Source organism: Catharus ustulatus, chromosome 10 (assembly GCF_009819885.2).
Source record: "Catharus ustulatus isolate bCatUst1 chromosome 10, bCatUst1.pri.v2, whole genome shotgun sequence".
In the NCBI taxonomy this organism is placed as follows: domain Eukaryota; kingdom Metazoa; phylum Chordata; class Aves; order Passeriformes; family Turdidae; genus Catharus; species Catharus ustulatus.
In genome coordinates this window covers 13,964,743-13,979,314 of record NC_046230.1, presented here as the reverse complement: position 1 = coordinate 13,979,314, position 14,572 = coordinate 13,964,743, and the positions used below count along the sequence as shown (strand labels likewise).

The window sequence follows — 14,572 nt, the reverse complement described above, 5'->3', positions numbered from 1 at the left end:
AAGAAAGTTTGAACTCAGTGGATTTGGGATATATTTAGATAAATTTTAATGCTTAAGTTATATTCAATAAAAATTTAATTTTCCAAACTTTGGAGAATTTCTTTTTACCTGCAATCCAATCTACTGAATAATCAGTATCTTAAATTTAAACAACAGTATTCAAACTGCAAAGATACTCTAAGAAATGCAATTAACTCACAATGAAATAAGAAAAGTTATACCCAAATCAGCAGTATTTTAAGTGCCAACTAAAAAAAAAAAGCCCAGAAGATGAATGCAGTGGTTTTGAAAATTTTATTCAATTCATAAGAATTCCATTCTGAGTTCCCAGCATTTTAAAGGTGCAGTTAAAAAAAAGAGCAACAAGGAACTCACAATCACAAAACGCCCAACCAAACATGCTCACACAAACTCAACTGTGTGTTTCCAACTACAGAAATTAAGCCCCTTGATTTGACAGCATCAGATAACAAGGAACAGCCTCTGATCCCAGTCTGTTTGCAGTGAAGAGGAATTAATTGCCATAAGCTTTTTCCTCTTTTTTTTTCCCCACCATCTCCATACAGTCTCTATTTTTTTCCAGCCTGAAGAACAACTACAGCTCCTTGGTGCAAAAGCAAATTCTAGAACAGAAAACAAAGGAGCAGGGGCCCAAAACCTGACTGAAAAGGCTTCTATGGCTTGGGGCAGAGCTGGACTTGTTGCTTTAACATAAATATTTAATATAAATGCTGCACTTCCCACCAGCAACAAGGCAGATACTGACTGCTTAACCACTGTGAATTTTCAATACTAAATACATGAATATAGCAGCCCTGACTGCTTTGTAACACAAGCTTTCGTGCTTTTTTTGCCCCCAATTGCTGAATTGGGTGTGTGAACCAAAAAGCAACTGGAGGGAGTAAGTCCTCAAAGAGTTAAACACAACTGCTCAGAGAACAGCATGGAATATTTGACTGCCAGCAAATGAGCAGAAGTCTTTTGGGACCAACAACTTTTAAAGCTCTAACTAGGTTACAAAGTCCACAGCAAATAAAGTATGTGCTTACAGTCACTGCACAGGAATCTCAGAATGTCAGTGTAGCTATTAGTTTCATTTTACAAAGGGAGAAACTAATTTAGAAAAAAAGCAGTAGGTTGTTGAAGATCACACGGGATGCCACATCAGCAGTTTCCACAATCAGTCAGGAAAATCATCACCCAGACCCCGAACTATCCCAAGACAGTTTTCAATTCCTACCTTAAATTTCTTCTGGTACACAAGTTGGTTATTTTGTATGGAGAACCAGCGCCTATTCAAATGAAGAGACATCCAGAGAATACATAACTAATTTTACAGTGCTTATTTGACTGAGATGTGCTAACATACAGTCTACAAAGAGACTGCAAAAAAGAATTCATGAAAGTAACGCTGCAGTAAGTTTTGGCAAATATTTAACGAGAATAACGAAAAAAAGGGAAAGCAGAGACGAAACAGAAAAGCAAGATTCAAATAAATTGAGTCCTAAACAAACACATTTATGTTATGACAACATTAGTTAAGCTATCACACAAAACATATTCATTTCAAAGAACACTTCCTTATGTATTTTAACCGAAAGTTACAATTTTAAGTAGTTGTTTCATAACACAAATTCAGACAGTTTGAATAACAAAAACACTTAAACCATGTAAATTAATCCTGAAATATTTTTGGGAGTAGAACTAACTTACTAAGGCACTAAAAAGACTTTGGTGTTGCTATCCCATGCAGGTTTAATATCTATTTACATTTTAAGTAGGATCCTAACTTAAATCTAAGAAAAGTGTCAAATAAAAGATTTAATGAGGGCATCATGTAAAAGCCAAAAGAAAATATAATGCTTAAAAATGCCTCTGAACTGTATCCTTCCTTGTCAAACTCACTGTTCACACAGTGAATATTTCAGAGAGTGGAAAAATCACTCACATTTTGGAAAAAATTACTTCAGATCTTCAAGTGCCTCAGATCTCTAGCAATGATGTTTTATCAGACCACTGAACAAAAAAAACCTCAGTAGACATAACCATGCCTCTCTAGCTCTTCTGGGATGGCCAAAATAAAAGCTAACCAATTATCAGAATTTCATTTTCACTAACAAAAATGAAGGGAATACAAAAAACAGTGAAGTTTATACCTTCTTTTGTTCAGGCTTATAATACAAACCTGTGTTTACCACAGCATCCTTCCTCAATAATCTCCAATACCCCACTTGTACCACACATCACTTTTCCCTGCACTGCCAGTTAGTTTGAATGGTAACAGTACACAAAATATTGTGTTGCAACAGATCTTGTTATTGTCTACAGGCTGTTGAGCTTCAAGCTACAGTTTACTACAATTAGTAACAAGAGGGTCCCATGTATTTATTCAACCACCACAAGCCATTCATGGAAAGAAGTGCACAAAGACAGTTAAGAAAAATTAATATATACAAAAAATGTTAGATCCAAAACAGAAAATCTAGTGTTTGTTAGAAAGGTTAGTGTTTCTTAGACAGATGAGATTCTACCTTTTAACAATCTTTTCAAATGTTGTGCAGATATATTTAATTTAAAAAGCAACAGGATTTCCTGTCATCCTTGACTTTTTCAATTCATTAACAGCAGTAGTTTTAGTCACTGCTGTTGAAAAGGTATTATCTTTACTATCTATTTACAGATGCAGTAATTATGCCCTAAATATAAGGCAAGTTATTGCTAATATTCATATTGTAAACTCAACAAAAAAGCAGACTTGAAAAAGGAAATAAACTCATGTCTTTTTTCATTTGTTTGTTTTTTTTTTTTTTTTTTTTTTTGAATGTAACAAAACAGAACAACATGAAAAGAAGTGCCTAAGTGATAAAGGGTGTGGCAAAGGGGGAAAAAAGCAGCCTTGCCCCAAGACAACGAGCAATGGAGCAAATTCCTAATAAGAGCCTCAGGAAGTGCAATTAACTTAATTAATGCAATGCTTAATGTGTTCAACAGCTAAATATTTCATGAGTTACTCTAGTAAACAAGCTCTAATCTCATCAATTGAACATAAATGAACACACAAATTGTAACACAAATTTGTGCCATCTTTAAAACCTAATCTAGAACTTTTGAAAGTATTTCAGTCCCTTTTTTTCCTAGTAGAGAAATTAAATCTTCCACAGAAAAACTTTCAGTCCAGCCAAAAAGGGTGGAGGTTTTGATGCTTTTCTGAAATAAATTTCTACTGAACAAGATGAACAATTTAGAATGTAGGATAACTTGTAGATCACATTTTAGAAGTAGATGTCAGAGTTAATACATTTTATTTTTTGCTTAACAAGATGAAAGTGTCAGGCTGCCCTCCAAGGTGTCAGCACCACAGCAGTTTTATTCAGGCTGAAAACTTGGAATTATTCCTCATTAACCAAATACCATCAGCAAACTCTACTCTTTACTGTAGCAAAGAGACTGCTGGGTCTCTTTGGGGGTCTACACCAGCATCAGCCAGGAACTTCTGAGGTACAGCCTCTGTACTGAATGTGCCGCTATAGGACAACCCACATTATCAGGTTCTAAGAATAATTTAATAAACCTTCAGGCACTATGTGTGCAGTAAGTACTGATTATTACCAAAGTTCCTTTAAACGTGTCATTCTGTTAAAAGCAAGAGAGAAGCATGGTGAAGGAGAAAACACTTTTGGCAATATTAAAGTAGTTTACACTGTCTCTCTTTGTAGTGGTTAAATATAGTCGTCCCTGGTTAGAAATTGAATGTTTTCCATCATTTATACCTACACAATTCAAAATTGTATTTATTAAATAGGAAACAATGGAAAATCTATAGAAAAAAATCCAGCTTCTGAGAACTGAGAGTAATACTGAAAAGAAATACAAAATTTGAATTTTATATAAAACAATGCATTGTGTTTTTTGATTCTCAGAAACAGTTTTCCCCTCTAGTTGCTAGAGCACACTATTAATACAAAGTAATTAGGAATGCACAACATTTAAAAGTACATGTCTATTCCCAATGCAGTTGATAAGTAAAAGAAATCTCATCAACTTCAACTGGGAAAAGACAAGACATTGATCTTGTATGCTCAGATGTCTGAATGCAGAAACTTGGCTTTAATTCCTTTTTTAGCTCAAAACTAGCTCAATCTTTCTAAATCTTTTAAAAGGGTTGAGCTGGTATACTGGCATCCCAGGCAGAATCCTTCTGTTATTTTCTTAGACTGAGCCACTTATACATCCATTGCAAGTAATCAAAATTAAATGCAGGGTTAATGAAGAGCTTTTTGCGTGCCAAAGAAACATTGGGAAGGTATAAAAGAAGCTGGTTGGTACCTGATGTGATCTGGCTTTTTCCTGTCATATGAAAAAATGGGGTAGGATTAAAACATAAGGGAAAGGAGGAAAAGGGATGAAAAATGCAAAATGAGCAAAATAAGAAAAGAATTAGCATGATCTGAAAACACAGTAGAATTAAAAAGGAAAACATCTATTGCATCCAATCTAAAACCTATTTGGAACATTTTAGTGGTTTGACAAATGCTTTTCTCCCTACATATGTATTCTTTCTTCATGATATGGAGTTATTTTTTATTTGAATTTCTGGGAATCAAAACACCTCCCCAGCTACTGCTCCATAATAAATGCACTCAACTCCAGTTTCTGATGCCTTAAGAAAACTGGTGTACAGTAAGGTATATAATTTACCAACAGACAGACATACATTCTGGTCCATACCTGTTATTCTAAGACTTTGCAGTACAAGGATATAATTTTGATTCCAGTAAACTGTATTATCTGAAATACTTGTGTACATTATACGCTGTCCTTTTAGTCACAACAAAAAGAGATTACAAAAGCTCCATCTCTCTCAAAACACAGTGACACTGAATTGCAAACAGCTCAGAGTTTACTTTGTAGCCTGCTCAAACACATTTGTTTCTAAAGCCAGTGTCACGAAGAACCTTCACAAGAACAGGAAACTTGATGCAAAAGCCCAAATAATTAAAGTCTGGAGATGATGAAACACGAGCTGCCAGGTGCCCCAGGAAGAAACTTCAGTATGCTAGCAAGACATTCGTTTTGACTGGAAACAAATTTTCATTCTCCACCACAGATTTACCCCCACCTTAGAAGTGCTGTATGATAGAGTCATTTTTTTTTGCCTCTCCCAGCAATCACTTTTCCCAGGCTAACACCATATGGGGTCCATGGATTCACTGACCAAGCCACGCACACAGAACCATCACATTTCTCTCACTTGTCAGCTAGAATCATATCACTGTGTCAAACCCAGAAAAAACCTATCATACCCTTATCACACCATATCAAAACCCATCATATCCTTATCACACCATATCAAAACCCATCATACCCTTATCACACCATATCAATACCTATCATACCCTTGCCTCTTCTCTTACATTTTTAATGCTGGCAAATATCTGCTGAAAGTGGCCACTGCGAAGATTCCTGATGCGTTTAATTCACGCTTGAAGGAGTTCTTAAAAAGGTCTAGATCAACATTAGACTAATTGATACCATCACAGGTAAAAGAGAAGCCTCCATTTCAAACACATACTACTACTGACGGTGTATTTATTGGCAGTGGTTTAGCAGTCAGCAAGGAAGACCAGTGCTGTCACCCTTGGTTCAGAACAGCAGGAAATTCCAGTATTTCTAGGCAAATTCTTCTACTTTTGTTTCAGCAAGTTAATTTTCCACCCACCTTCCCCAAAGATGGGGATATAATAAAGCAGTAAACTGCTAATCTGTAAGAACAATAGAAGTATCTTGTCTGCCTTGACTTCAGCTCAGAATTCCCTAAAATAAAATACATAATTCTCTAAATGTTTCCTCCTTTGATAGCTTGTAAAATTTAACACACAAAACAGTTCAATGCAATGACAAAAATTCTTTCTTGTACTTTAACTAGTGACTGGGAAAACCCTCTAATCTCTAGTATATGAAAAACTTCAATCAGTAGTGTCTCCCCACAAATGAAACTGTAACACTACATAAGTAAAACCTTCCATCATGGGAAACAGGCAGTGGAAAATGGCGTGACCACTTTTGTGCCTATAGCATTGCAAGCAATTACAAATATATTCAGAAATAAAAATAGCAAAAATACTTCTTTATTTTTATTAAAACATAGCAAAAATGGGGAGGCTAAATTTAGAAATTTATAACTGTCTTCATTAAGGTCTTAAAAATATATTTTATGTATGATAGAAGTTTATTAGCAATTAGTAATGGTTTGTAAGTATGTGGAATACAAAATTTAAATGATTGATTCAATTTCAGAATTGTTTATAAATAGCATATACAACCCCATTTTTTGTCTAAAAGCATCCAGCTAATCTATCACAGTGAGATAAATTATCAAGAATCTAATACTAAAAAGGTTAAAGGTTTTGCTTTATTGAATGCTCCTGTAATAAACAGCAGAAAAAACTATAATGAAATACCAATTATGTAATAGAAGCAGGCAGCTGTGGCTCATTAATGAGCTGTTTATCTTTGATCTCTTAAATTATTGCTTGCATATGCTTTTATTATATTTGTTCAAATCTATAACTCAATCTGAAGCAATGTCATTGTGTATCTTGATTTAATTACAACTTCTCCTTATTAACTTTGCGTCTATTTAAATTACCAACATACAGAGGTTAGTTTTAATTGAATCCTACTCTCTAACCACTTTAAGGTAAGAGACATGTACAGTATTTCTAGGAATGAAGCTATATGGAAGCAGACACTCCTGTCCTGCTCTCTCCTGTCACCTCCCAAGGCCTTCCTGCTATTCAAAAGATGAAACCAGGGACAGAGTTTTGCCATCAGTCAATCCAGCAATGGCAAAAAGGACCCTTTCAACCTCTTGGGAATCCAATACAGGACAATCTCCTGTCCTGTTAGTGCAGGTTTTTCTCAGTGTGCTAACATTAACATTTTACTTCATACCAGGAAGGCGTTTTTGTTGCATATCTCTCAGTTTTCTCCCTTCACCATTCTTTGATGTTTCACAGATCTGTCCTGAAGAACCCTTGAAACTAACCCAACCAACTAACTAACCATTACAATTACAGATGAATAATCAGGCCAAAGGACCAGACCAGAATCTGTCCAAAGCAAAACCCTTTGTACTGGTTGCCCATGACTTGCTAATATAGATACAGTCTTATTGACACCAGTGGCCCTTGCATCAGTTTATGGATTTAATTGAAGTGATCTGAATTTCTTACAAGTTTGTGGTGTGCTGAGATGCTCAAGGAAATATAGAATAATTTAGATTGGAAAGGACCACCCACTCAAATGCACATTCTGTTCTTTGATACATAGCAAATAGTTTAACAGAAGTATTGCTGAAAAATAACAGAACATGGACAACAGAGAGCTCTATATCACAACAAATTACAACAAATTTAAAATTCAAGAACTGTATCCAACTGTGCTGTAAATGCTCTAGCATATATATTTCCTTGAAAAAAGCATACACCCTTGGAAATGCAAAAGAAATCCTGTTCAGGAAGAAAAATATTTAAATAGTAGTAAAATGTACATTGTTAAAGATATATGACTAACAATATATTTTGAATTCCCAAAAGGGTCATCAAAACTACTAAGCAAAATTCACTGCACAGAACAGGAATTTTAAAGGATAACAATTACATTGCTTATCCTTCAGGAAAAATAACTTCAGTCCTTGACTGTGTTTCTGTGCTTCCACTGGTTATACAACTTCTATTTTACTCTATCTTCTAACACTTTCCTAGCATATGCCTTCACAAAAGAAAGGTTTGTAAGCAACTAGGACAGAAAACAAGGAAAAATGGCCTTGAAGTGTCATCTCTAAATTAACTAACAGAGTCACCCCAGTGTTCTGACAAAACTATGGAGTAGTGTGTTACAGAGATTATGAACCAGATGAGAATTCGGTTAAAAAGCAGCATTTTTAAAAGCAGCAAAAAGAGGTTCTGAATTTACCTGTTCCAAGTCTTGAAGGCATTACTGGCTCGCTTGAATAAATAACCTTCCATAACGATGCCATTGGCTGCATCTACATTGTATTCTAGTTTAGTATCATCACTGGAATAATCCTAGTACAAAGGAACAAGAAAAACACACTGCAGTTCAAATGAAACTTCAAATATGATCAGTACTATTGTCAAAGAGTAAGTATCTAGGAATAAGGTTTTGCTTGCAACACTTATTAGTCAAATCGTGACTCTCCGCCCCTGAAGGTTTTTTAAAAAGCAATTTTAGGCAATGAGAATGCTGAAGATTTTTACTTTACCTGCAACAAGGGGAATTTCTTGTTCAGGTATTGGTGACCTCTACAGCCAAACAGAGGGCAAAAATTGCTGACAGAGCATCTGATAATTCAACTGTCTGCTCAAATGGTCTCTCATATAATCCCAAGAAAGGGGACAGAAAAGCAGAAGAAAAGAAGCCATGAAAGTTAGGAGTCAAAACTGAAAAACAGCTGCAGCCTGTTGCAGACACCTGTATGAAGCCAGTTATGCTTGAATATTTTCTTCAGCCCTGTCATGTTGATAGCTGAGCAGCATAGGAACTTAGAAGACAAGTAATCAAATAAAGATGATGCTATCAGTTAACTCTAGAGTAAAGCAATCATGGTGTTGGCACTGATGACAAGACCTTAGCAGTAATTTTTTATTTATGATCTTGGGTAAGATTACAAAATTACAAGTAGGACAAGAGAATATGCATTTCCATCAACCTAATAACAACTAAAACCAGCTAATAACAATTAATAGCAGCTTTCCAAGCTTTAGAAAGGCTGATTGCTTCACATCTTTAGCAAAGATAGGTTAGACTAAGAAATAATACATGTGGTGATCATTTGTTTTCACATCTCATTGAGAGCAGCATGGGCTCCTTCCAGGGACGTAGAGTTCAGATATTCAGTGAGTGGGAGACTAACATCTACTAGGGATACATGCAAAAGCACACATGGAATGACATCATTTATCACAACTTTGCCCAGAGAAGAAAATACTATACACGCTGTAATTTTATTTTACTGATATTGAAATATATATCCTTAAATAAGACTAGTAATACATGGCTTCTTCCCCTTAACAAGGATGTAAGAGACATTACTGAAAATTAAATTTCAGAAGAAAAAAAAAAAATAAGAAAATCAAACAAGTTAAATCCTGAAAAGACAGAACAGAACTACTTTCAGTAGTTACTTTTTGTAAATTGCTAACATTAGCTTTGTGTGAAATGTATATCTGAAAATCTGTTTTGTGCTCTGCTCCTTAGGAATTTCTCTATACATAAAGGAAAAGAGGCAAGAAATATATTATAAAAAAACTAACTTCAACACCAAGATGGTCATTAGCCCCTGGTAATAGCCCAGGGTTCATACAACTTTCGTGCTACACATGATGTTTACTCTTATACATGCAGATGATTTGGTCCAATCCAAGGTTAATTACACATGACAGTGAAATGGTTACAAATATTAAAATGGGCCCTTTAAGCTCCCCAGTCAGAACAGTAGAAATTCCTTAAAATTACTCACTGTTTTCAGCTATTACTAATCTGGATAGATTAACTAATGTTGAAATGTTAAATCCAATTTTTATTATTGAATTGACAGATGATCAATGCAAGAGTTCTGAAAGAAAACAGAACTATCATATCGCTACCATACACTGACCTGAATAAATATACTAGTTACAAATGAAAGTTTCACCAAAAGAAAATCAAATTTTTGTATTTATTATTCAGCATTTAATAACTTTGATTTTCTGCCTGTTTTCTAGATCAGAACATGCTGAACATAAAGGTTTCATGTAAGCTCTCAAAATAAAGAGAAAACCACTATGCATAAACTTAGACGTGCTGATGTCACATTCCCTACATTCCCCAAAACTGATAAATTACTCTAACTTACCAGCTCCCAAACATAATGAAATCTGCTGAAGATTTGCATCTTCCTGCTTCAGTGATCCTAAAACTCCTTGTCTAGTTAAAGACAATATAGATTTCCTCAGTCTTTTCTGTCCAAACTACTATGTAATCACATTTTCCTCTGGGTTTGGAGAACTGCTGCAAAAAATGCAGCTGTCTTTTCCAATGGGCCCAGATCTATGCTTCAAAGGTGTATACAAGCATGACAGGAAACCTTTGGAACATTTATCAAGTCACACGCTCAGAATTATCTAAAATACTGAGCCTTCTCATGAAATGAATTTAGCATCATTTTTAATTACTTCCCTGATTAAACTCCACTTTTATAGAGACACCATATAAAAAGACACCAGAGTATAGAGACAAATGCCAAATATCTCCTTAACTGTACATGGCAGACTACCAGCTGGAGGGGGGAGGGAGTAAGGTTTCCTTCCATGTGCTTTAGCCATAAAACTTCATTGGTAAAGTTGTGGTCAGGAAAAACATGACCAAAAAATCAGAAAAAAGAATATGCTCCATTTCAATTCCATGGATAAAAGTACAAAAAGAAACTAAATTATCTCTGCTCTGATCTTAGTCTCTGCTATTCTATAATTTAAAACATAGGAGCAAAGCAGTCACATTATAGTTTATTTTTATCTTGTTGCATGGAAAAGTTTAGTGAATCATGAAAAATAATCTGGGTGGAGAAAAATCCACCCATCTCTTTCCAGTGTCCTGCATAAGAGAATCACATGTTAATAAACTCAGTCACTGTATGTGATTCAGAATTGTGCATTCTGCCAGCAGGCACAAAAATGATAAAGACTTCATTTTAAATATAATTAAAATAATTAGGTGTCAGTTAGGACTAAAGTAGATTTCACCTAACCAGTACTAAGAAAATTTAATATTAAGTAATTTTCACTGACATGCTACATCACACATTTCATTCAGTTTTGAAAGAATAAACATCTATGGCTTCTATTCTGACACGAATTTTTCATGGTTGGTTGCTACTGGAAGAGAAACATGTAGAAGTGGGTTATATAAGTGAAGCATGCTTTCATGCCTTTTTCCCCCCTTTTTCTTTAAATGTCCAAGGGGTGTGCCAGCAAACCAGCTGGCAATGGGAAAACAACTTTCATCTCCAGAAATAATACTAATCTGGTGTGTCACAGAACACTTAATATTCTTGACAGTGTTTCAGCGAATGCATTTTCATATGAAGTAACAATTCATCACACATACTTGATTTATTTCAGAGCACGTTTTCTGTTTCTCTGTGTATGATCTTCCTTTTCCCAAAACAACACCTCCCATACTTTTCAGTAGCAGAGCTTTTGATTTACTTTCAAAATTGCTATCAGGCCATGCAAGCTATTCAAACTAGTTTACTAGTAAATCTTAGGAACTATATTTTAACATTGAATGTGTAACCCAAAAGATTTTTTTACTTTTAGAAGCAGTATTTTAAAAGTTTTTTTAAAAGGCAGTAAATGGGAGAGCATAGGTACTAAAGAAAACACTAAAATGAAAAATTAAGCCAGCATACACTAAACAAGACGCACTAATTGTGCAAACCCCCCATTTAGAAAGTCGCTTTCATTCCCTTTCCATTGGCAAGAGATGTTTGTCATGCTTAAGTTGAAAAGTCCCTCGAGGAAGGGTTTAAAACAACAGACACCACAAGTAACAAGGGTTACAGTCCAAGACAGAGTGAGAGAATGCAAGAGTGTCATTGAGCAAACCAGTCACTTGAAATACAAGCACATCTTTGGTTTTGGAGACAAGAGCTAGTCTGCACAACTTCTCAACAGCAGCTCTGGTTTATGCCTGCTTTGTGATTGTGGTAGCATCTGGTTTCCTATTACCTTGTTGACTCAAGATGTTAAAAATTTTCAAATCATTCTCACTCCAGCTGTTTCCTGAGCAGTTCTTTAGAAGCAGATTTTTACTTTAATGAAAAAGGGATTTGAATACAACAAAAACTATTTGAAGTTCAATACAAATAGTATCATCTCCCTCATTTTTGAGCGAAACAGCTGACAATACCAAAAAGCCATGAAGCTGTTTACAGGTGCAACTGATTTTTAAAATACTTCTTAATGAAATGTGTTGTTACAGCAATGGGCTGCAAACTGCTCAGAAAACAAGTCATGTCTAATGCATTGACACTGTGACACCACTCTTTTAATATTAATATTTCCTTATAAAAACATATTGAAAAAATTTCCCAGAATGATCATGAAATTTCTGGATTAATTCATCACAGGTGTTGCTTCAGTTTAATACAGAAAAAATAATTTATAACACTGAAAAAAATAACATTTAAAAAATGTTTCCTGCACATTTTCTGAGTAAATAGACTATAAAATGTATAAGCAATTAAAAAAAGTAAATCAGATTATCAGCTCTGCTAAAAAAGAAATCACACTGTATTGGTGACCAAGCCCTTCCATGACACTTTTAATAGCCTCTCCATCCACAGCCTAATTAAGTAGGACAATGATTATACAGAAAAGTGAGATGGGTTATTTAATTAGTGCAATTATTCTGCATGCATATGCACATATATGCAAACACATGTAGTGGGTGGGTAGGTGTGTGCACGTATGCACTTACCTATACATTTCAGAAAAGGAACTGCTCTTTATCCACACAATGAAGGAAAGGCATCATTCTGAAGCATTAGATTAGAACTACAGTATATTAAATGCATATATATCTCAAGGACTATTCAACACAATAAGCTTCAGAAGTTTCAGCTGTTATAAAACATGGAAGGATTTGGCATTGGAAGATTAGGAATTTGGGAACAGAATGGAAAGCAACATGACAAGACATGAGAAGAGAACAGGGAATAAAGTTGTCATCCAGGACAGGGTAACCAGATGACAAGTAGTGATAAAAAGAACAAGATCCAAAGTCTAAGGCAGCTCTGAAATCCTGATGAGCTGGAAGCTAACTTGGTGTGAAGGCTGGGAAAAGCAAGTAGGAGGAGACAAAAACAGACAACACGATTTGAATAAGAAACTAAGAAAACGATTGGACAAGCTACAAGAGGGATCTCCAATAAAGCACAATCTATAAATTATTAGCACAAAAATGCAACAGTGGCTTCAATTGTAAGGACAGGAGACAACATTTACAACTCAAAACACAGAACTTAAGAGGACAACAAACAGTACATTCTGACTGCCCTAATTATATTTTAAGGACAGCATTAAATTGTCAAAGTAAGCAACAATAAAAGTAACATCATTGTGCTTGTCACTCCTACTAGAAATCAAGAACATTTATATGACACACAGATATGGCATATCAAGTTTCATGAAGCTTAAAAGTTTCTGTAATAATTGAAACTAGTAGAAGTAGTTTACCTGTAAAGCAGCCTTAAGCAGCATTTGAAGGAAAAACAAAGACTGTAAACACCACTGGCAATAGCAGCAACCATAATTCATGGTAACTAGTTATTATTTCTATGGCCAATTAAAAGATAATTGCTCCAAACTTACATCCTTCACCAAGCACGACTGTTCTCTTAACACAGAACCTCTCAACTACTGTCCATTCCTGAAACTGAGCCTTTAAGCCCCAAAAAACTTTAAATTCAACCTTCAACATTAATTCTCAAGTTCCATCTTTCCCATTTCCCCCCTTTCTTCCCCTTCCTTGCCTGTAGTTATCTCCTGACTCCAAGCACAGCATGTCAGCTCTGCCCTCATCATCACATCTGCTCAATTTCACAGCAATCCTAATGCTGCCCACCAACTCCTAAAGAGATGACAGGATGCACCAATAAAAATGTTTTTAGCAACCAAAAATACTACCTTCTCCCATCAGCATTAATATTGGCTCCTACTAAGGCTACCCAACTTACAATCTCAGCATGTTTTCATTCCTGAATTAATTTAGTTATCAGATTTTATTTCTATTGAGTGGGATTTTTTTTAGTTTATGCCACATATTAGAATGAGATTAAGAAGTTTAGCATTACCTTTAAACTACCTTTAAAAAGTGCCTGTAGTATTAGTTCACTACCAGAGAGGTCAGTGGACGTATTTTTAAATTCTAGCATTAGACCTGCAAAACCAACACTGATCTAGAGCTTCTGAAACATCCAAACAACAGAAGTCATTCCCCACAACATGAATTACCTACATTTTTATCAAGTAGAAAGAATTATTGCACAAATCTTCCCCAAAACACCAATTAAATGTTTTGAATTTCATGTCTGTGCACAGTTGTACCAGTATGTTAGACACTCTTTACAAAAGTTTACTTTTGCTCTTCATATGCAACAGCAGCTGCCACACAAATTCCAAGTGCTGAGTTTGGATTTGGCACAGCCCAAAGTGAAACCTATGGCTGTAAGGCTGTGCAGCACATACACCTCTTGTACAAACACATAGAAACCTGTACAACTCAATCAATTCAAGAGGTAACAGCAATTAGGAGTTCTACTGAAATGCTAGAATCCCAGCATTCAAATAAATTCTACTGTTCTATTTATGTTCCAGTAAAAACAAAGCATAATATTTTGTTCAGTAATAGAAAATTATTATCTGCAATCCAACCCTACATTTAATGACGTGTCAGTCTGTCTCTCTGCACTAAAAATACCATCCCCTGTAGATCTGATGCAGAGATG

At 35.1% G+C, this 14,572-nt stretch overlaps 1 protein-coding gene across 9 annotated transcripts in view; it reads right to left on the bottom strand.

Moving 5' to 3' along the window:
* The window catches only part of ACAP2 (ArfGAP with coiled-coil, ankyrin repeat and PH domains 2), a 64,421-nt gene that overhangs the window by 17,232 nt on the left and 32,617 nt on the right, over window positions 1–14,572 (bottom strand). For 3 of the 9 annotated variants that reach the window (XR_004418836.1, XM_033068482.1, XM_033068486.1), the window contains exons 10-13: window positions 13,302–13,313; window positions 7,978–8,090; window positions 4,327–4,347; window positions 1,241–1,292 (exon numbers count right to left, since the gene is read on the bottom strand). Coding sequence is in view for 7 of the 9 variants with exons in the window: in XM_033068482.1 (XP_032924373.1) it covers window positions 1,241–1,292; window positions 4,327–4,347; window positions 7,978–8,090; window positions 13,302–13,313 (198 nt within the window). In the remaining 2 variants the exon portion in view is untranslated. The remainder of the gene's footprint in view (window positions 1–1,240; window positions 1,293–4,326; window positions 4,348–7,977; window positions 8,091–13,301; window positions 13,314–14,572) is intronic. The other 6 variants (XR_004418837.1, XM_033068484.1, XM_033068483.1 and 3 more) reach the window with 3 other exon arrangements.